At 34.2% G+C, this 23,527-nt stretch overlaps 1 protein-coding gene across 5 annotated transcripts in view; it reads left to right on the forward strand.

Moving 5' to 3' along the window:
- LOC150106430 (armadillo-like helical domain-containing protein 3) overlaps positions 1-23,527 on the forward strand; it is a 352,469-nt gene that overhangs the window by 66,678 nt on the left and 262,264 nt on the right. For all 5 annotated transcript variants that reach the window (XM_090392440.1, XM_090392443.1, XM_090392441.1 and 2 more), the window contains one exon: positions 3,065-3,172. In XM_090392440.1, coding sequence (XP_090248566.1) covers positions 3,065-3,172 — 108 coding nt within the window. The remainder of the gene's footprint in view (positions 1-3,064; positions 3,173-23,527) is intronic.

A 23,527-nucleotide genomic window follows, 5' to 3' on the forward strand; every position in this document is an offset into this window, starting at 1 on the left:
CCTCCCTTGATGAGTCTTTGGACTCCCTGGAGGTGTGATGTAATAATAATAATAATAATAATGAATGTCTTGGATAAACCTAGTTTGTTGACTGACCTTAGTGCATTTACACAGTTTAGGCCTTTTTGCTGAGACGAGCTCTCCTTTGTTAACATTATGGCTCTATAGATTGATGAATTAACTGTTGCCTGTTGTTCATTGGCCCTCTCACATTGCTGATTTCATTTATCTGCTGCTTAGAACATTGCTTGTAAGTTGTTTATTAATATCTTGTTGTTCTAGTGCTAGAAACTTGGCATCAATTTCTATAAAGGTGTTGTCTGCAAAACACATTTTGGCTGATCCTTCTGGGTACATCCCAGATATCAGAATTTACATAGATAGATAGTTCTGATAGGTGCTAAAAACATTCTTTTGGACCATTGCCAGATTTTTGCAGGGATCTTGGCTTTGTTCTCTCAGCAGGACTTTTTTTTATACAGGCATAGATAGAGCACCTTTTCTGAAGTAAATTTTTCTTTTAGTGGCTTGATGTGGTTAGGCATTATATTGCTGTCTGTACATCATTTTAAAATGGTTAGCTAATTAATTAACACAGAAATATGTCTCCCCCTGTCCATCCGAGGTCAGACTATAGTCAACAGTTAACCGAGCAGTTATGGTATAGCTCAATAAAGTGTATTGGGTTGTGGCTTGTTGTCCCAGTGTATATATTCCTGATGATAACCTTGATAGAAAGTTTGAAACATTGAGCATTATTTTATCTTAGTTTTAAGTAAAATCATTGCTCTGACACAGAAGTTTGTTTGTATAATTTCTGCACAGAGAATGTTGACCACCGTGAAAGAAAGAATATGTATACTGTTGTCCTAAACCAGCATGAGGATATCACTGGCAACAATAATACAGTCAATGAAAGTTTTCTTATTTCTTGTGTCTTCTTTCCATTTGAATTTGTGCACAATTTTATGTCGAAACATGGCGTTACTAATGATTAGCTCATATTCTGAACAAAAATACAGCAGGTACTTACCATTATTATTAGCTTTAGTCTTTTCTCCAAGTTTTCCCAAATCATATCAATGTTTAGTAATTATTTCCTACTCTGTTTAAATCTCCAACAATGGTGACCAACTGGGATTTTGTTGCTTTCTCCCTTATTTCATATGTTTATTTAGCTAGCTCCCAACCATACCCGTTGTGCTTATATTGTTGTCTGTTTAATTTGCTGTCTTCACTGAAACTTGGACCTAAATAGCTAAATTGTGCTATCTTCTGTAGATTTGATTCTGAGAGTGTAGTTATTTTTCTTTAACCAAGTTTAATATTTTCATACCAAATTTGTCACAGAAATTATTTAGTTTAATTAAAAATATTTGAAGACTTATAGCAGATATATGTAAGAGGATATTATCTTCTTGCACTTATCCAATTATTATTATTATTATTACGTGACACCTCCAAGGAGTCCAAAGACTTATTGAGGGAGGGCACCTACTCTGCAACTCTCCGTCTCCACTACTCGATCCACCAACTACAATGAATCACAACTACCATCATTATCCACACCAACGCCATCTACTTCCCACCACCACTAGTATTTTCACAGACAATCACAAACATCCATGCCCATGGCGGGATTCAAACCTGCAGCCTTTTGGCGGGAGAGTGGATATGCTCTCCAATTTGATACCACTTTTCTTAATATTGTCACTATCATATTATTATAGACTTGCTTTTCACCTGATTTACCATCTTCTTTTCCATTCTTGAGCTCCTGATTAGCAGTTTAAGTACAGTTAACTCTTGCTGTAGCATACTCCTAGAATAGCAGAAATGGTTTGTTATAGTGGATAGCTTGCTATAGTAAATTTCCTTTTGATTAACATTTTGTTTGAGAGGACTTTGATCAGAAATTTTCAATAATTTGTTATAGTGGTGCTTTCTTTAGCGAGCGTTGACTGTATAAAGTATGTAATCACTTGTACAAGATTCAAGAAACCGTAGACATCGCCATTTACACAGTGCAATTTGTATTATTAACAGTATATTCTGACACCTTACATTTTTTTTATATCAACAAAGCTTAAATAGTGATCCTCGTTATTTTATATGGATTCTTGACTTTACCACCATTACATGGTGGTAAAGTCAAAAAAATCTTATGCCAATTATTATTTGTCTAAAACCTAGCTTGTTTTTTGTTAAATTTCCTCTTCAGCAATTTTTCTTAACCTTTTCTCATATATTATATGAGAAATATAATATATGCATATATTATATTACCTTTTCCTGGTGCAACAAAAGTGTAACAGTAGCTTTTAATCAAGAGTTTAAATATCCAGTTTCATAAAAAAAAAAAAGTTCATCCAACCAGAGCTGTTTTAATTCTAGTTTAACAAAAATATATCTTGCATATAGTAAAGATTTCAAATATCACATTTCTTAAAAATGAGTACAGTTAGTGATGTTCTTATATGCATGCAGATAGCAACCTTAATTGGACACTTGGCTTCAACAAACAATACCATTGATCATTAGTTTAAGTTAAAATGACAGAAGTAGTAAATATGACTTGGAACTTTATTATTTTGAGAAGTAATAAATAATAAAGTGCCCTTTTGTGTGTGAGGGGATACATATATTTCTCATCTTACTACAGGTATTTCAATAGTAATAGTGAGTGGTAAGTTGTGGATATTCTTTGATAGCTGTGGTTTCAAAAGGCTTCATTTAATAAACTTTCTTTTCATAGCATGGTATGATATCATAGTTTTTTTTCACATATATGTATGTAGCAAAACACACTTCTTCATGGCATACAAGTATAGTATGCTGTTAGAAATTATTCTAGAAGCCACAATGAAAGGAATATTTGCCTACAATTTGACTTTTTTTTTTTTCCTGTAAACATTTCACATGAAGAAAAAAAATACAGTTAGCTATTTTCTTTCAAATTACTTATTCCACTTTGCATATAATTCTGAAAGCAGTTTGTCTTAGAAATATTTAGTTATTAGTATTATTTATTTTGTGAATGTTTGTATATTTTTTTGTTTTTTAGACATTATGTGCTTTAGCAAGAGGAGTTTATAAAAAGATGCAAGGTGATTTTGGATTTGATGTAATTGATCTTCTGATTGGTTTTGATGCTGCTGAACATGAGATGCAGGTAAAAGGAAAACATTTATGAAGTTAATGAATATTTTCCAGTATCTTAATGAAATCTTGAAAGAAGTTTCATCAAAATAGATTGTTTTCCTTAAAAATTAACAGTAAAGGCATAATTACATAATATTCCTAAGTTGTATATATAAAAATTATATTTTCAGAGGAAGAAAAGCACGACTATTTATTTTCTTTGACTTAATTTTATTTTGACATGACTAAAAATTAATACTTTAGTTCAGAAGATATATTTCAGTGATTACACCACATTTTTTATTATTCAGTTATACAAAATACTGAAATAATAGTTCCCGACAAGTTTCGTAAATCGTAGGATTTACATCTTCAGGGGTAAATAGTATAACTTAAAGTTTAAACAAGAGAATTAATAAATACAAATCATAACCATCTGGCTATTCATAAACTCAAATAACAGAATGCAGATATAAAATGTTATTGACCTTGAACAATAACGTTTCATCATTATCACCGGTATTAGCAAACCTATTTATGGAAAAATTGAAAACAATGCTCTTAAGAATTACCATAAAAGACCAAAAATATGGCTACGCTATGTGGACGATATTTTCATCATATTCAATGGAACAACAGATGAACTTATCAATTTCAAAGATTATCTCAACAATTTGCACAACACCATAAAATTCACTTTAGAACAAGAAGAAAATAAAAAACTTCATTTTCTGGATATTCTATTAGAAGTTAATAAAGAAAGTAAACTCTCCTTCTCAGTATATAGGAAGCCGACAAACACCAGAAGATTTCTAAATGCAGCCTCACACCACCATCCTTCACAAAAAATAAGCTTAATTAAAACTCTTCGAGACAGAGCATACAATATCTCCAGCACACAAGAAAGATGTAATGAAGAACTAAAATACTTAACACAAATCCTCCAACAGAATGGATGCGAAACAAAAACCATCAAGGGAATCCTTAAAATGTCTCCAACTAACAACACAATAAAACAGGATTACAAAAACACAGTCTCTCTTCCTTATATCAAAAATGTTACAGATAAGCTAGTCAAATTTATGAACAAACACAACATAAAAGTAACCTTCCTTCCTATGGAAAAAATCTCAAGATTCCTACATCCACCAAAACCACCTCATTATCCTCTTAAAAAACCAGGAGTCACAAAATCCACTGCTCTTGCGGGATTTGCTATGTAGGACAGACAGGAAGATCTGGAGAAATACACATGACTGAACCAAAAAGACGTACTATACAAAAGAGAATAAAAAAACAGGTGTTGCTTTCCATACCACTTCCACTGGACACGATGCACTCTGGCAAAAAACGATGATGTCATACATAGAAAACAACACTTATATAAGAAAATTTAAAGAAGTTGCTAATATGCTAAAAAACCCAACCCAGTGCAATAAAAATCAAGGTGTAATTCTCCATCAAGTGTGGTCAGCTCTAATAAAAAATCTACCTCAATCTAAGCTTGGACTGTATGAACAAGAACACGTGACATTGTCCAGTATTGTTCAACATCAATAACGTTTTATATCTGCATTCTGTTATTTGATTTATGAATAGCCAGATGGTTATAACTTGTATTTATTAATTCTCTTGTTTAAACTTTAAGTTATACTATTTACCCCCTGAAGATGTAAATCGTATGATTTACGAAACTTGTCAGGAACTATTATTTCAGTATTTTGTATAACTAAATAATAAAAAATGTGGTGTAATCACCAAAATATATCTTTTGAACCAATTAGCCACAGAAGTCTGCTCCTGCCACTTTAGTTCTGGTTTTAATGATGATCAAGAATTGTTACTTTGATCCATAAATATGAAGTAAACATCAAGTACTACAATTTGTGTCTTCTTTACTTTATAACAGCCTAAATTGCTTTCAACATTTAACTTATAAGTTATTAGGCTGGCTCAGCATTACATTATCATCAATTTCCTGATATGTACCTCCAAGGGATGTTCAGGTTACTATGACAGCACTACATGATTAAGTTTATCATCAACATCATCAAATTCCTGACATGTACCCTCAAGGGGGTGTACAGGATATGATAGTACTTCATGAAAACTTTACCTCATTACTAACTTCCTATCTACAAATTTCCTCCAAATCAGTCTGTTACTTGTCAAGACTTCAACATCATTATCAGATCTTATATTTCTATCGTCTAAGGCACTTTGTACCACATCAATCCACCTATATCTTGGTCTTCCTCTGGGTCATTTTCCTGCCAACCTGGCAGAGAACACTTGTTTTGTTAATCTTTCCTTGCCCATTCTGTTTAAGTGACCATACCACCTGACATTAGTTCTGCTAACGCATTTCTGGATGCTGGAAATGTCAAGTTCTTTCCTAATATCTTCATTTTTAATATGATATTTCCATTGATGCCATCTGTTCACGCCTATAATCTTTCTCAGGACTCTCATATTTGAGGTCTCTAGTCTTTGGTCAAGCGTTTTACTTCTGACCCATCTCTCAGATCCATAAGTTAAAACTGGTTTGAACACTGTCTTGTATACAGCTAATTTAGTGTTCTGACTAATTTCTCTCTTATTCCATATGAATTTATTCAGTTGACTTCTACCATACCAGCTTTGTTGATTCTATGGTCTATTTCCATATTTAATTAACCATTTTCACTAAAAATCGTGCCTAAGTTGCTGAAATGTTTTACTTGTTCCACAGGTTCCCCATTCAAAACACAGTTGACATTTTCAATGATTCTACCTATTTTCATTGTCTTTGTCTTTTTATTGCTGACTTTCATACCATATCTATTACAACAGCTATTCAATTTAGTCAGGTAATCTTGCAAACTTGTAGCGGATTTATTTAAAAGTATAACATCGTCTGCATAAAGCAAAGAGCTGACATTAACATCTCCAATTCTGATATCATGTTTAATACCACTTTCCTTCATAATGTGATCCATATAGATAATGAATAACAGAAGGAATAATGTACATCCTTGTCTGACACCAGATTTAACATTAAACATTATTCCTGTACTTCCTTCAATTCTAACTGCTGACTTACAACTCAAATAAAGACTAAGTATTGCTTGATATAATGCCCCATTGACACCATATAACTAATGTATTGAATAGCTTCTCTCTTGGCACCTTGTCATATGCCTTTTCCGGATTGACAAAACTTAAATACAGATATTTGTTATATTCTGATGCTTTCTCAACTATTTATCTTAAAGTGAAGATCTGATCCTGACAGCCTCTATTTGGGCTGAATCCAGCTTGTTCTTCACCAAGCTTTTCTTCCACAATTCTTCTCAACCGTTTCTCAAGTATACTGGCATAAATCTTGCCTGGAACACTCAGTAAGGAAATACTTCTGTAATTCATACATTCAGTTTTATTTCCCTTTTTATATATATGGTTACTATTAGAGCTCTACTCCAATCATCGGGAATTCATCCCTCTGTCCAGGCTTTCTGAACTATGCAGTGCAGCCACTGTAAGACTCTTATACCACCATGCTTCAGCATTTCTGGTTGAATATCATCTACTCCTGCTGCCTTTCCACATTTCAAGCCTTTGATGGCTTTTTCTACTTCAAGTATGGATATGTATTCCTGACTGTATGCCTGTTGAGTGTTTTTTATCACTGCTTGTTTCATTTAGTAATTCAAAGTAATTACTCCATATTTCAAGGATATCTTTTTCTCCAGTTTTCATGTCATTTATCATCTCTAACTCCTTTCAGAGCACTCTTTCCTCTCTTTCTAAGCTTCTTCAACAATCTCCAGAATATCTTACTGCCTTCTTGATATTTAATTTCTTTGTTCTTGCCAAAGTCCTCCCATGAATTTTATTTAGCTAGTTTTACACTGTGTTTCGCTTTCTTACATTTGTCTCTGTATTCTCTAAGAGCAAAAGCTGATTTATTTGCCAGGAACTTTTGATATGCTTTCTTTTTTTCCTTCACTGCCGCTTTAACTTCCTGTATCCACCATGGAGTTCTGATTTTTTTATCCTTGCAGACAACCTCACCACATGCCTCTCTGGCTGATTCAATCAGGGTGTTCTTCATGGTGTGTCACTGAATCTCCAAGGTTTGGTTCTTGATCTCAAACTCTTTCATTTTTTCTTCAATAATCTTTGTGTATTTTAGTCAACAGTTCACATCTGAGAGCTGCTCAACTTTTATTCGCTTTAAAACTTTCTTCCATCTCATTCTCTTCAATATGAAATTCAATTTTATCCTGCTCAAGACTAAATAGTGATCGCTTCCAATTTGAAATCCTCTGTACACTCTGGTGTCCTGCACCAGGGAGAAAACATCACTATCAACAATAACATAGTCAGTGAGACTTTTCTTATTCCTTGTCTCTTCTCTCCATGTGAATTTGTGTACATTTTTATGTTGGAACATGGTGTTAGTAATAACCAGTCCATGTCCTGAGCAGAAATCCACCAGGTATTTGCCATTATTATTAGCTTTGCTCTTTTCTTCAAATTTTCCCAAAACATTTTTGTATGTCTGACAATCACTTCCTACTCTGCTATTTAGATCCCCAACAAGGACCAACTTTTCCTTTTTCATTGTGTCAGTAGCTTTCTCTAGAGCCTCAAAAAATTCCTTCTCTTCTATCTTAGTAGAGCCTTCTGCGGAACCATAGGCACAAATAAGTCTCATTGTCCAATTCCCCATTCTGATATTTGCCCAAATCACTCTACTTGACACTGCCTGTCATTCAAGAAGATGAGCCTCGTATTTTGTGTTGAATACTATGGCTACTCCTTCTTTTCCTTGATTGTCATTGCCTGAATATAACATTTTGTATTTATTGCGCAGAAAGATCTTACCAGTTTTTGTCTTTTTCATTTCAGTCACCCCTATTATGTCGATATGGTACTTATCCAATTCCTCACCTAGTTCCATTTCTTTGCCATTCAGGCTTCTTGTGTTGATAGTACTGATCTTTAACTCTGGTGATGTTGAGTTGGGGGTGTGCTTTTAGATTTGTTCCAGTAGCTGACTTTTCACTGTTTGCTCTAGTTCCCTGGTGAAAACAACAGGGGCCTTGTTTAACCGGGCAATGCCCCAGCCGGCATGAAATTTTGTCATGTTGTACCATCATCTTGTATATTGATTTATGCCAATAAGAATACAATTTGGTCAGCTAAATCCCAAATGGCCAGCCCATCCTCGTTCGTTCAGTATCCAGGTAGATACCCGACAGGGTGCACCATGAGATGATGAGGATTGGACATTAGGTTAGGAGCCCTGGTCGGTTCTCCGCAGTTCAATGTGGAGGTCCCCTCTCAGTTATGCAGCTCTGACTCTTAAGCACCCCTGATTTAGTTTATATTATTATTAATCTCCTATCAACAATTTTCCTCCAAATCAATCTGTTACTTGTGAGTACTCCAATATTGACATATCTAACATTTCGTGCTTCTTAGGCACTTTGGACTGAATCAATTCCACCTAGACCTCGGTCCTCCTCTGAGTCTCTTTCCTGGCATCTTGCCATCAAAAATCTGTTTTGCTAACCTTTCTTCACCCATTCTATTTACAAGTTTAATACCACCTTAGACTAACTCTGCTGACACATTCTTGAATGCTAATAGTGTCAAGTTCCTTTTTTAATATTTTAATTTTTAATATGATTCTGCCATTTTTTTTTCATAACCTTCATATCTGTGGTATCTAGTCTTTGATCAAGTGCTTTATTTCTATCCCAACACTCAGATCCTAACTTAAAGCAGGTTGTTTGAACACTGTCTTATGTACTGAGAGTTTTGTGTTTTGGCTAATTTCTCTCTTATCCTATATATACTTATTCAGCTGGCTATCCACTATACCAGCTGTCCTTATTCTGTTGTCTGTTTCCATATTTAACCTGCCATCTTCAATGAAATCTGTGCATAAATAGCTGAAATATTTTACTTGTTCTGTAGGATCTCCATTCAGAATGCAGTTGAAGTTTTTATGTTCCTGCCTATTTTGCATAATTTTGGTCCTTTTATTGCTGTTTTTCATGCCAAATTTGTTACATCTGTTATTCAGTTTAGTTTGTGAATCCTTGGGACTTTCATTAGATGTGTTTAGAAGTACAACATTATCTGCATAAAACAAAGAGCTAAGTTTGACATCTGAATTCGAATTTTTTGCACAATATCAGTTAATATTGGAAATTTTTCATGTGCATACTTCCAAATGACTTCATTGTTTATTGACTTTAAATGTAAACTATTCTGAATGTTTATTATCTCAAATTCTACTTCAGCTTGGTTTATATCAAACAGCCCACTAATTTTATTTGAAATTTCTGTGATGTTCAAGTTTTCTTGAAATGGATTATTGATAAAAGATACAATCATTTCAGTTTTATTAAAATCTTTAAATCTTGAATTTATTTCTTCCTCAACTAATTCTATTTCATGAATAAATTCTTTTAAATCATAGTGAAGCATTTTTTGATTTTGTTCAAAAAATTTTAATAAATATGAGAGATGTCTAAATTCACGGTCATTTATATTTTTCTTTAATAAAAGTAAGTATTGTTGGAAAGTTTTTATTGAACTTAACATGTCAATTAAATTTTTATCTCTACCTTGTAACTCTAAATTTAAATTGCTTAATTTCGTACAGAAATCTACTAAAAATGATAAGTGTAACAACCATCTTTTATCACTCAATTGTGGATAAATATCTCCTTTTTCATCAAGAAAATTTTTTATATCGTTAATTAATACAAGAAATCTTTCTAAAAATTGACTTCTGCTGAGCCAGCGAACATTATTGTACAACAGGAGTTCCCTATCATCATCTGCCTATAATTTAAATAACCACCGTTGCAGGGCTTTTCCTCGAACAGAATTTACAATTTTAAATGTAATATCCAAAACATCTTTTGTGTTTAATCTTTTACTACACAGTACTTGTTGGTGAATAATACAGTGGTACGTTAAAAAATCTGGATATATTTCATCGTTTTTACATAATGAAATGAAGCGTTATTTATTACCTATCATTGCAGGAGCACCATCAGTAGTAATAGACACAAGTTTAAAAATTTACAATTTTAAATGTAATATCCAAAACATCTTTTGTGTTTAATCTTTTACTACACAGTACTTGTTGGTGAATAATACAGTGGTACGTTAAAAAATCTGGATATATTTCATCGTTTTTACATAATGAAATGAAGCGTTATTTATTACCTATCATTGCAGGAGCACCATCAGTAGTATTAGACACAAGTTTAAAAAGCGGAAGTTTGTGTTGTTTCACAAATTCATCAAATGCCAAAAAAATGTCTTCTCCCCTAGTCTTTCCCAATAATGGTATAACTTTTATTATTCAAGTAAAGAAGCACAGTTCTTCTTTACTTGAATAATCTTGAAATACCATGCCAATAAATACCATTAACTGAGCAATATCAGTGAAGTCGTTTGATTCATCAAATTGTAATGAAAACGCAACATACACTAGTGAATGTCTGATATTAACTGAGTATTCAGATCGGCACTTAAAATTTCAACTCTTCTTGTAAATGTTGTTCTGGAAAGTTGTAAATCTTTAATATTCGAAATGATTTCATTTTTATTTTTAAAATCAGAAATAAAGATTCTGCTGCTGCAAGAAACAATTCTTTTATTAACTCTCCATCAGTAAAAGGCTTTTTTGCTTTTGTTAATAAATGATACACTTCCAAAGATGCAATAGTGACTGATATTGGTTTATTTATTAATTTCGAAATCATATTTTGTTGTCTAGAAAGTCCTGCCTTTAAATTTATAATTTACATATTTCATAATTTTTGGGAAATTCTTCATATTTTGCATGTAGCAATCGAAAATGTCTCTGAATATTACCTTTTTTTGGAATTTCTACAGATGAATTACAAATCAAACAACAGCATTTTCCATTTACCATTGTAAAAGAAAAAATCCGTTTCCCATGCCTTGTGAAAATGATACGTCTTCGATTTCTTTGATACACTCATGTTTATCCTCAAATTAAACGAAACGCATACGATGTGCTTTTGTTCTATGTCTACTTTTGCTATCCAGTCGTTACTGCAATATTGTAAACTTTTATTATTATTTAACTTTGTATACTTGTAATTTCTATTAATTACTTGTGATGCCTTTTACTTTATACTTTATTCTCCGTTATTCTAATTTGCTGTGCGCACTTTCTCTCTTTCAGAATCTCTTGTTTATCTTATTATGTGCTATGTTTATCTACCTTTCGCATTACGAGTCTTATGCCTAAGATATTAGAAAATTTATTTAAAATGAGACTGCGCCACTAATATCTTTGATTAGCAAAAAGAACTCAAATATATGGCTGGTAGATTTCTCTTTCTCTAACACAAATTCCTACATTAAAACTTTCACAAACAGTCGTGGTCTTAATTTCAGTCGTGGTCTTTTTCTTCATTTCACGCTTTGTCCAACTCACTTAGATTCCTGCTCAACAAGTCCGATTTATTTTAGAAACAGCACAGTTGTAAATAAACAAACAGGCAGCACTCTTTTAACAAGAAAGTCAAATGACAAATATTTACATTACTATGAAATATACACAATTTTAACGTTAGGGAGATTGCTTTCTCTATCCATCTATAAAAACTCTTGAGCAAAAATTAGAACCTTATTTCTTCAACTTTAAATACTTTCTTTAACACATAAGGTTACCTACTCTCAGTTTACAACTTTTTATTCATTAATCTCTAAACTTACTCTTAAAGAGGTTACCTAAATCTGTGATATCTTTACACATTTGATATCAACCTCTAACATGCCAATTAATTCTCTTATGGACTTAACACTATTAAACATATAGTGTTAAGTCTTTCTTGTATCAACTATAACAGAAATTATATATAAAAGTTTTGAACTTACAAAGGCCCTGTATCTCACATTCAGTCAAAAGTCTTTCACTAAAAGTTCTATGGCAATTCTTCAGTCTCAGATCTTCTTAAGGAAATTTTGGCTCGACTGCATCTCATCGGGAAAGTAGCGGGCTGTGGGCTCATTCAGCTCCGGCAAAAGGTTACTCTCCCTCGGCGAAAAGAAAAACTTACGAGCGAAGGTGCTTCGGGAAATTTGCCTTGCCTTTTCTCCTCTGCTTGAACTTGCCGAAAATGCCTGGACAAATGCCTTCTTTTTCTGCAGTTTCAACAGCTAGAACTGCTGCCAACTGTTAACTGGATCCCTCTCTGGCCTGGAAAAATTTTCTCCGGCAATTGGAACTCTTCCTTTCAGCAATTTGAAACCTTGTCTGCAGCCTAGAAATTGTCTCTCTCTAGCGATGTCTAGAACCGAGAAGCTCCTTTCTGGAAGCGGGAAACTCCTCTCTCAAGCAACATGGATTCGGGCAGCCTCTCTGACGGCGACTCTGGACCGGGCGGCCTCCTCTCTGACAGCAATTCTGGAACCGGGACTCCTTCTGCTTGCTTCAGTCCCTTTTTATTAGGCCTACTCTGAGACCTCGCATGAAGTTTGGCAACCCCCAAAGAATCGGTATGAATGTTTCATCTTAAGTTTCAAGTTCGGCATGCCTTTGGTTCTCCTCCGCTTTCTTTTGATTGTAAGTTGCCGGCCATCGGAAAGTTGTTCGAACTCTTTCTGACTGACTTCGGAGATGTTTACACTTAGAGACTGCAAGCCTTTCTCATACATACAAGTTTCAATAACAATCTTTCTAATGCTGCCATGTACAGTTTCAGTGACAAAAACATTTCTTTGTTTTTAACACTCTAACATATTCTTATTAAAGCAGTATATACAGTTAGCTTCAAAAGAATTATTTACACAAACATCTAATACAAACTATGCCGAGACAAACAAAGTTTATTTTTTTACAATATTCACACGGGATTTAACCTAAGTAAAAAATCGATGTAATGTGCTTTGGAATATTTAATATTTAAGCTACAATCGAATTTTTACACTTTGCTTATAATTATATTCACTCGGCTTGCTGTTTGACTTCCACTGATCCAAATTAATTCATTTACCTGGACTTATAAGAAAAGTACTGATTTGACAATTTTAACGAAAAATAAATAAACAATAGTAATACACTTAAAGTGAATTAAAAATAATACAAAATAATGATAAATAAAATATTATGTTTTCAGTTTTAATTAAATTTGTAAGTAAGGAGGAATACACAAGAGAACCAAAAATCGCTCCGCAATCGACAGGTTGAACACCCCTGGTATAGTCGATACTACAATTTACTTGCAAAAGCTGCTCAACTTTAATTCTTTAAAAACTTTCTTACATACTGTTTCTTTTCATTGTGATATTTATTTTTATTCTGCTTAGTACTAGTCACTTCCAATTTCAAATCCTCTGTACACTCTTGTATCCTGAACAAGCATAAAGATATCACTATCAACAGTGACGTAGTCAATGAGACTTTTCTTATTTCTTGTATCTTCTCTCCATGTGAACTTGTGCACATCTTTATATTGAAACATAGTGTTAGTAATGACTAGTCTGTGTCCTGAGCAGAAGTCCAGTAAATACTTACCATTGTTATTAAATTTGCCATTTTCTCAAATGTTCCTGTATGCCTGGTGGGATTCATTTTCTGCTCTGCTGTTCAGATTGTGTATTAAAACGTATCTGAAATTTTTATTTGCATTATTATGAAAAATTCATAAATTAAGTATACAAAATTTCAAGAATCCTGATATCTATCTCTAAATAATATAACATAAAAACATTAATTTCATTAAATTGATTTTTATCTGTATTAGAGACCCATTCTGTTGGAAATTTTGTGTACTCTTGTAGTCAAAAAAGGTGTGTATGGGAGGAGAAATGTGGTCATTCAGTTTTGAGGAGAGCTTGAATTTCCATATTTTGGAATATTTCTCAAATAGAGGAAATCACAATTGACTGTCACGATAGCAAACACTGCTGTCACAGAAATACTCAATATAACCAACAGCCAAAAAATGTCTGACCAGAGCTTCATAGGCATAGTGGTATACAAAGGAAATTCACTGTAGCAGTTGACTATGATAAACTGTTCATGTGATTCCTACAAGTTGTGCTGCACAGTTAGGTTTCCATGGAGAATCTGTATCTTGGGGTATATCCATATTCTGATAGTTGCAGCTTGTTCTATTTTTGGATTGAATATATTTTTATTCAGTTAATATGAGCTGATAATTCAGATGTTTTTTTGATACTGTGGGGATTGAGGAATGTTGTAGTCATGGTAACATTTAGCATTTAGGAGAGTGAAAGAAAAAATATATTTTGTATGGAGCTGACATAAATGGTATCAGAGCCATCTTCATAAACAGTTTTGTAGATTACATTATCAGGAGAGTCAGTGCAGGATGATAGTTATTTTTTTTGGTAGAAAAGGCCTTTGTCAGTATTTCTGAATGCATATAGGATGTTGATCTGAATTTTGTTTTATGTATAGGAAGAATTTTTATGTATAGGAAGTTCTGAGGATTTTTTTTTTTTTGTCAGGGTGGGAGAGCTGGATATCTAATACAAGTAGCAGTTGGCTGTATGGATAGGTTGCTTTAAGCAGAAGTAATAAGTTAACTTGATGGTAGAATTTATTGTAGGCTTATGAGAACTTAATGACACAAAGCAAAAATTTATAACTGATATCACCTATATAACTGATATCACTGTATGGAAGATGGCAATAGATACTGGGCCAAAAACTGTCTGTAATATTGAATAGTCAAATTTCTTTTTTCTTTTCTTTTCTTTTTTTGCTGTTATATGAATGTTATTCACAATATCACGTAATACAATGGAAAGCTCTAGAAATCACAGAAAATCTTAAACCAGAACACTAATTTAAAATTTCACAACTTCCTGATTTTTGAATGCTTTTAAGTAAGAGACGAATTCAATCACTCAGTGTGAGACCACTGCCCTGCTTATTGGAGATCTGAAGTGGCTTGAAAAAGCTCATGTTTGGTCTCTATAGCAGAATTTCTAGATTTTTGAAAAGATATATATGTATTAAAATTAGAAATAAGTCTCTTAGCCTGCCCACTGTATTAATGTACTATAGGTTGACAACTTTCATGGGTAAGAGTCTCATGAAAACATTTGCTTCCTTGATTCCTTACACTTTGTTGTCTCTGTCCTAGTTACTGCAATTTAAATTGTTAAATTGATTTCTAATTTAACAATTTAAATTAAATTGATTTCTAATAAAACATAATATACTGTATAATGGGTTTTACATCCTGTATTCACATGCTTACCAGAATACTAGATAATCTTGATCGCTTTCTACTCACTGATGATCACTTCCTCAGGTGATCCTTTCTTTTATACTGTAGATGTTTCTTGTTGTCTAGGCACTTCAAATTATAATCTAGTGTTGATTTTTATTCTCATGAAGTAGAAAAAAGAAAATATATATACAGGTAACCCTCGTATAATGCAGATGTTAGGTTCCAGAGAATCTCAGATCACATAGAAAAAAGTAGGTTATGTTCTGAAATCTTTTTTAAGTTATATAAATAACAATGATATATCCAACAAAATTATATTTTTATTTAATTCAGGTAATTCATGTAAGTTAAGAAAAAAATATAAACTATAAAACAAATACATAGTATAAACTTATAAAAATTACAAATTGTACGTAAACTTCATTATACATGATGCATAAATGTTTTAGGTAAAATAAAATAAAGCGCATATTTTAGTCGTCATCACTGTCTTCAAAAATAACATTTCATAGATGTTGATTAGACATCGTCATCACTTGAAATCTCTCGGACATCATTTGTATAATTCTCATTGCATACTTCAGCTGGTTTAGTTATCATCATCATCATCAAGTTCCTGACATGTAACCTCAAGGGGTGTACAGGATATGATAGTACTACATGAAAAATTTACATCATTACTAACTTCCTATCTACAATTTTCCTCCAAATCAGTCTGTTACTTTCAACAATCCAACATTATCAGATCTTATATTTCTATCATCTAAGACACTTTGTACCGTATCAATCCACCTATATCTTGGTCTTCCTCTGGGTCATTTTCCTGCCGACCTGGCAGAGAACACTTGTTTTGCTAATCTTTCCTCACCCATTCTGTTTAAGTGACCATGCCACCTGAGATTAGCTCTGCTAATGCATTCCTGGATACTGACAATGCCAAGTTGTTTCCTAATATCCTCGTTTTTAATATGATATTACCATTGATGCCATCTGTTTGTGCTCCTAATCTTTCTCAGGATTCTCATATCTGCAGTCTCTAGTCAAGTGTTTTACTTCTGACCCAGTTCTTAGATCCAAAACTGGTTAGAACACTGTCTTGTATACAGCTAATTTAGTGTTCTGCCTAATTTCTCTCTTATTCTATATGAATTGATTCATTTGACTTCCTACCATACCAGCTTTGTTGATTCTATTGTCTATTTCCATATTTAATTTACCATCTTCAGTAAAAATCATGCCTAGGAATGGGGAACGGGGTACATTTTCAACAATTCTACCTATTTTCATTGTCTTTGTCTTTTTAATGCTGAACTTCATACCATATCTATTAAAACAGTTATTCAATTTAGTCAGGGAATCTTGCAAACTTGTAGCATCGTCCGCATAAAGCAAAGAGCTGATATTAACATCTCCAATTCTGATATCATGTTTAATTCCACTTTCCTTCATAATGTGATCCATATAGATAATGAATAACAGAGGGAATAATGTATATCATTGTCTGACACCAGCTTTAACATTAAACATTATTCCTGTACTTCCTTCAATTCTAACTGCTGACTTACAACTCAAATAAAGACTAAGTATTGCTTGATATAATGCCCCATTGACACCATATAACTGTAATGTATTGAATAGCTTCTCTCCTGGCACCTTGTCATATGCCTTTTCCGGATCGACAAAACTTAAATGCAGATATTTGTTATATTCTGATGCTTTCTCAACTATTTGTCGTAAAGTGAAGATCTGATCCTGATAGCCTCTATTTGGGCTGAATCCGGCTTGTTCTTCACCAAGCTTTTCTTCCACAATTCTTCTCAACTGTTTCTCAAGTATACTTGCATAGATCTTGCCAGGAACACTCAGTAGGGAAATACCTCTGTAATTCTCAGATTCAGTTTTATTTCCCTTTTTATATATATGGTTACTATTAGAGCTGTACTTCAATCATCGGGAATTTGTCCCTCTGTTCAGGCTTTCTGAACAGAGGGACAGTGCAGCCACTGTAAGACTCTTATACCACCATACTTCAGCATTTCTGGTTGAATATCATCTACTCCTGCTGCCTTTCCACATTTCAAGCCTTTGATGGCTTTTTCTACTTCAAGTATGGATATGTATTCCTGACTGTATGCCTCTTAAGTATTTTTTACCACTGTGCTATCATTGCTTGTTTCATTTAGTAATTTTTCGAAGTAATTACTCCATACTTCAAGGATATCTTTTTCTCCTGTTTTCATGTCACCTTTATCATCTCTAACTCTTTTTACAGCACTCTTTCCTCCATATCACAGCTTCTTCAACAACCTCCAGAATATCTTACTGCCTCCTTGATATATATATTTTCTATGTTCTTGCCAAAGTCCTCCCATGACTTTTGTTTGGCTAGTTTTACACAGTGTTTTGCTTTCTTACATTTGTCTCTGTCTTCTCTAAGAGCACAAGCTGACTTATTTACCAGGAACTAATGCTTTCTTCTTTTCCTTCACTGCCTCGTTAACTTATTGTGCCCACCATGGAGTTCTGATTTTTTTATCCTTGCAGACAACCTCACCTCATGCCTCTCTGGCTGATTCAGTCAGGGTTTTCTTCAAGGCTTGCCACTGAATCTCCAAGGTTTGGTTCCTGTTCTGAAACACTTTCATTTTTGCTTCGATAATCTTTGTGTATTTTAGTCTACAGTTCCCATCTGAGAGCTGCTCAACTTTTATTTGCTTTAAAACTTCTTACATGTTATTCTTTTCAATATGAAATTCAATTTTATCCTGCTCAAGACTAAATAGTGATCGCTTCCAATTTCAAATCCTCTGTACGCTTTGGTGTCCTGCATCAGTGGGAAAACAACACTATCAATAATAACATAGTTAATGAGACTTTTCTTATTCCTTGCCTCTTCTCTCCATGTGAATTTGTGCACATTTTTATGTTGGAACATTGTGTTGGGTAATAACCAGTCCATGTCCTGAGCAGAAATCCAACAGGTATTTGCCATTATTATTAGCTTTGCTCCTTTCTCCAAATTTTCCCAAAATATTTTTATATGTCAGAGAATCATTTCCCACTCTACTATTTAGATCCCGAACAAGGACCAATTTTTCGTTTTTCACTGTGTCAGTTGCTTTTTCTAAAGCCTCAAAAAATTCCTCCACTTCTGCCTTAGGAGAACCTTCTGTGGGACCATACACACAAGTAAGTCTTATTGTCCAGTTACCCATTCTGATATTTGCCCACATCACTCTACTTGAAATTGCCTGCCATTCAAGAAGATTAGCCTCGTGTTTTGTGTTGAATACTATGGCTACTCCTTCTTTTCCTTGATTGTCATTTCCTGAATATAACATTTTCTATGTATTGCTCAGAAAGATCTCACTAGTTTTTGTCTTTTTTGTTTCAGTCACCTCTATTATGTCGATCTGGTACTTATCTAATTCCTCAGCTAGCTCCATTTCTTTGTCATTCAGGCTTCTTATGCTGATAATACCGATCTTTAACTCTGGTGATGTTGAGTTGGGGTGTGCTTTCAGATTTGTTCCAGTAACTGACTTTTTGCTGTTCGCCCTGGTTCCCTTGCGAAAACAACGGTGGTGGTATTGTTTAACTTGGCTACACTCCAGCCGGCATGAAATTTTGTCATGTTGTACCATCATTTTCTATATTGGTTTAAGCCAATAAGAATACAATTGCTTCGGCTAAATCCAAAATTGCCAGCCCATCCTCGTTCATTCAGTATCCAGGTAGATACCCAACAGGGTGTATCTCGAGAAGGTGAGGATTGGACATTAGATGAGAAGCCCTGGTCGGTTCTCCACATTCCTTTAAAGGCTATGTGGAGGTCTCCTCTCAGTTATACAGCTTTGACCCTTAAGTTTAGTTATCAGGAAGTCAGTAATAAGACCTTGCTTACCACCACGCTGCAATTTTTTTTTTAAGTTGATAATATGAAGCTAAACAAATATCCAACTGTTTCGTGAATTTTCTGGACTGCTCCATTGAGGGATCATTATCCGTAAAATAACTTCCTAACTTTCTTGCCCAGTCCAATTCTTCTGCTAATTTCTTTAAACTGAATTCTTTAACGTATTCATCACCAGAATCTTCTGCATAACTTTCCCTACCATTTGGTTCAGCATCTTTTATTAATTGTAGAATTCCTCCTCATTTAAATCTATTCCCCATCAATAAATTAACTAGTTTTGTTTTTCAAGCATATCGCAAAAGCCTTCTAAGTGGCCATTACTATAAAAAAATAAAAGTTTTACATAAAAAAAGCATTACATATTGTATGTAACTCACCAGAAAATAAAGTGCTCAGCTTGGGATTAACACACTTATGATTTTTAATGTGCTTTCCTGGCAGAAAACGAAGACAAATTTCAACAATAAACCCTTTATATGGTATACAATTGACATGCATGTGTGTACTAAAGGGTATTTGCACTAACATAAATTCGCTACTTATAACTACATGCATGATATGGGCAGACGCAAAATTAACGAAGATAAAATTTGTCGTGTGATAAAAAATATATGAAAAGATCAACGGTTACTATAATTTGTAAACACTATTATATCGAAACAGCGTTGTATAAGTACTGTGTTGAACAAGGGTTACTGCAATTTACAGATCGCGTTATATGAGCGTTACCTGTGTGTGACTTCCTTTTTTCATCACACAGCCACTTGCTTCCATTGTTGTCTGGTGTTATGGTATAAATACATTATTGACTATGAAAATAATTGCATATATGCTATGATAAAATCTTTGGAGATAGTTGAATGATAGTGAATTTACATTGAACATTGACTTGCTTAATGAGAACAACAAACACTATCTGTATCCTGTAAGAGCATATCGGTAAAAAGAAGAAAGAGCTTAATCTTCTTAGCAACCAATTCATTTAAAATGGTTATCCAAAGTGAGTTGTTCACAAATTGTTGAATACAGAGCAATCAGCATGTGCCATCACAGACTTCAGATACGAAGACATCTGTTTACTGACATATAGCTTCTGCACTACAAGATGTTGGCATCCCTTTTAATTCAGTGCAGACACTTCAGAGCTTCTTTGTGAATGGCAGATTTTACAAAATTTAGGATGATGCACATTATAGCAATGTAGCTCACAAACACAAAAGTCGCTCTCGCTTCCCACATCTTTATGGAACACAAGTGGATTGGTCATTGGCTTCAGTATATTTTGTCTTGAAGATTACATGATTTCTTCAGTTAAAATGACAGTATTTTATTTATTTGTCAGATCTGATTTTCCATGTCAGAAAATATCAAACTTAGAAACTTTGCTTTTATGTCTTCTCTGACTTGTAATTTCCTTTCCCATATTTCATTGCATTTATTTTCTATTCCTATCACTCCCCAAATTCTGATAACTACTCTGACCTCTCTGAAACTTGATTTTTTTAAGCAGTCTAATTACTCACACTTTGAAGGGGGATGTCAGTCTTTCTTAGTGGCTTCAGTATTCATGACTCAAACTGGTTTCCTTTCTCTTACTCCACTGATCAAGCATAGATATATTGAAGTATTTGCTGTGAGTAATAAACCAGCACAAACTGGCTATCTACTCATCAGAATACTGGATCATCCTTATAATTTATAATTCTTTCAACAGCCTAGACTTTTTTCAAATAATCCTACTAAATATACTGCAGATGTCCACCCTACTATTTGTAACTCATACCAAAACCTTGTCTGCATTTCTTTTTCTATGGAATGTCCTTTACTGAACCAATCAGTCTCATGTCTTGTAGCATATGGGATGATCTCTGTGATTATACTCCTTTTTTTCATGATCTGAGTTCTATTTCTGCTCTCTTGATGCTGTGCTGAAGCTTTCCAAGATTATAAAGCAAAGCACATCTCAAGTGGAAATTAATAATCTCCTGCTACATGCTTAGTCTGCAGTACTGCAGTGCATAACATATGTTAGGAAAAAATTGAACTTTGAAAAGACTAAATTCAAACAGCAGCTAAACTTTATGCTTCCTTTCTGAGTGAAACTTCTGTCTTTTCATGTCTCACATCATGATGGTATACCAGTAAACATAACCAAAGATAAGTCTATCTCTTGGCATCAGTCTTTTCTCTCACATAAATGATCAAGGCAAATCACATTTCTTTATACCAAGCACAACCTAGTGCATGTCTTTTTGGATCCTTTTCCAGAAATATATCAGAATCCTTAATAGCTTGGATCATCTCATCATCTCAACAAGTTGCCATATTTATCTAATATCTACCCAACAACTGCAAGCAAGCATATATCCTGTTCCCTCCCCCCCAGAAAAAAAAAGGGGGAGATAAAAGTAAGTCATCAGACTATTGACCTGTTACCCTTATCTCGTTCCTTACAAACCAACTTCTTCATTACTAGGCAGTCCATCAATTAATAATTGGTAATCACTAATGGATTCACAACTTCTGCTTTGCAGACAATCTCCTATCCATCCTTACTCACCTTTTGATAGTTAGGGAAAGATTTGGAGAAAATCATATGGTTCACCTGACATTTCCAGAAAATTTGATTAGATCTGATACAGAGGCCTGCTCACTAAACTACTCCATATTTTCTTTTGCCTTACTCTTTTTTTAATCGGGTTGCCAGCTTCATCTCTGGTTGTTCACTGTACATTATAATAGTTGCATTTCCTCCTCAAATTTCCCTACCTGGCAGAATACTCCAGGGTTCTATGCTTCTACTCAGGCTCACAAATGGAGTGCACTGATCATGGTTACCCCATTTCCTTTTCTTCACTTAACAAACAACTTTTTAAGTTTTCAAATGATCAAAACTTCTAGACCTTCCATAACCATTAGTCTTAAACAGTAATCTCCTTTGTCATTTACCAGAGGCAAGAACAGCCTAATGAATTTCATTGCTTCAAAAACACAAGCCTGTATTATTATTATTTTATTTATTTATTTTTTAATATATTTGGCCCACACACGAAAGGCCACACAAGACCTATAGCACACTAGTGCCATGTGGGCTGCAGTAATAGAAGAAAGGAGGAGGAGTTCACATTTTGCTTGAACAGCTGAGGGTTGGTTGTAATCTTTGGGAAAGGCAGAGTGGGGGGAGACTTTTTCAAAGGATAGAAGTAGATGAAATAAAAGAGGAGGTAGGAATGTTGGTTCAGTAAGTTTTAAGATAGACTGTAAAAGGGTGTTGGTTAGCAGTGGCTCTTGTTTTAATGATTTTGGAGGAGAGTGGATGAATAATAGTGCCAATTCAGCCGATCACTGTCCATGAATGTATCTGTAGAAGAGGCACAAGGCAGAAACTGAACCTCTATGAGATGGGGGAAATCATTAATTGGCTGGATTGCCTTCTTATGGATAGAATCAAGTAATATTACAGAGGATTTTGGTGTACCATTCCAAATATGGGAGCAGTATTCCCTGGCTTGGCGAATTGGGTTTTGTATAGAGTTAGCAGTTGTGAAAGTGTGAAGTAGTGTCTTGCTTGAAAAAGTACACCAAGTTTTTTGGTGGCTTCAGAAGCTATAGTTGAGGCTATAGGAAAGATCGAAGGTGAAAGTCAGTCCAAGAAGAGAAATCTGATCGTGTTTGGATATCTCAGTATTACTCAAGGTAAGAGGGAAGGATGCAAGTTCTTTCTTGCAAGAGATCAGACAGAACTGAGTTTTGGTTGCATTGAAGTTTACAAGATTGTCCTTGCCCCGTTAGGATATAGCTAGGAGATCTGAGTTCAGGTCCCTAGTCATGGTAGATCTTGAGGATTCTTATACTTGAGCACTAACAGGTTTGTCATATGAAAAGGTGGAATGGAGTGTAATGCCATCAGCAAAGCTATGGATAGGATTGGAAATCTGTGAGAGCAGGTCATTTATATACAAGAGTGGGTGAAAGAACAGAACTCTGGGATACTCCTACATTGGTGGGGGAATCTGAGGAGAGTAAGCCATCCACCATGACATGTAGTGAGCGACCAGTGAGAAAGTTGGAAATCCAGTAGCAGAGTGAGGAAGGCAGACCATAGAATGGCAATTTGGTGAGTAGGCTACTGTGCCAAACCCTATCAAATGCCTTTGAAATGTCAAGGGCAACACGTGAGTTTCTCTATGGCTTGAGTACATAGGTGGGTGGATGGTGA

Source organism: Typopeltis vanoorti, chromosome 5 (genome assembly GCF_054136105.1).
Source record: "Typopeltis vanoorti isolate ZY-2024b chromosome 5, IOZ_Tvanoo_1.0, whole genome shotgun sequence".
Classification (NCBI taxonomy): Eukaryota; Metazoa; Arthropoda; class Arachnida; order Uropygi; family Thelyphonidae; genus Typopeltis; species Typopeltis vanoorti.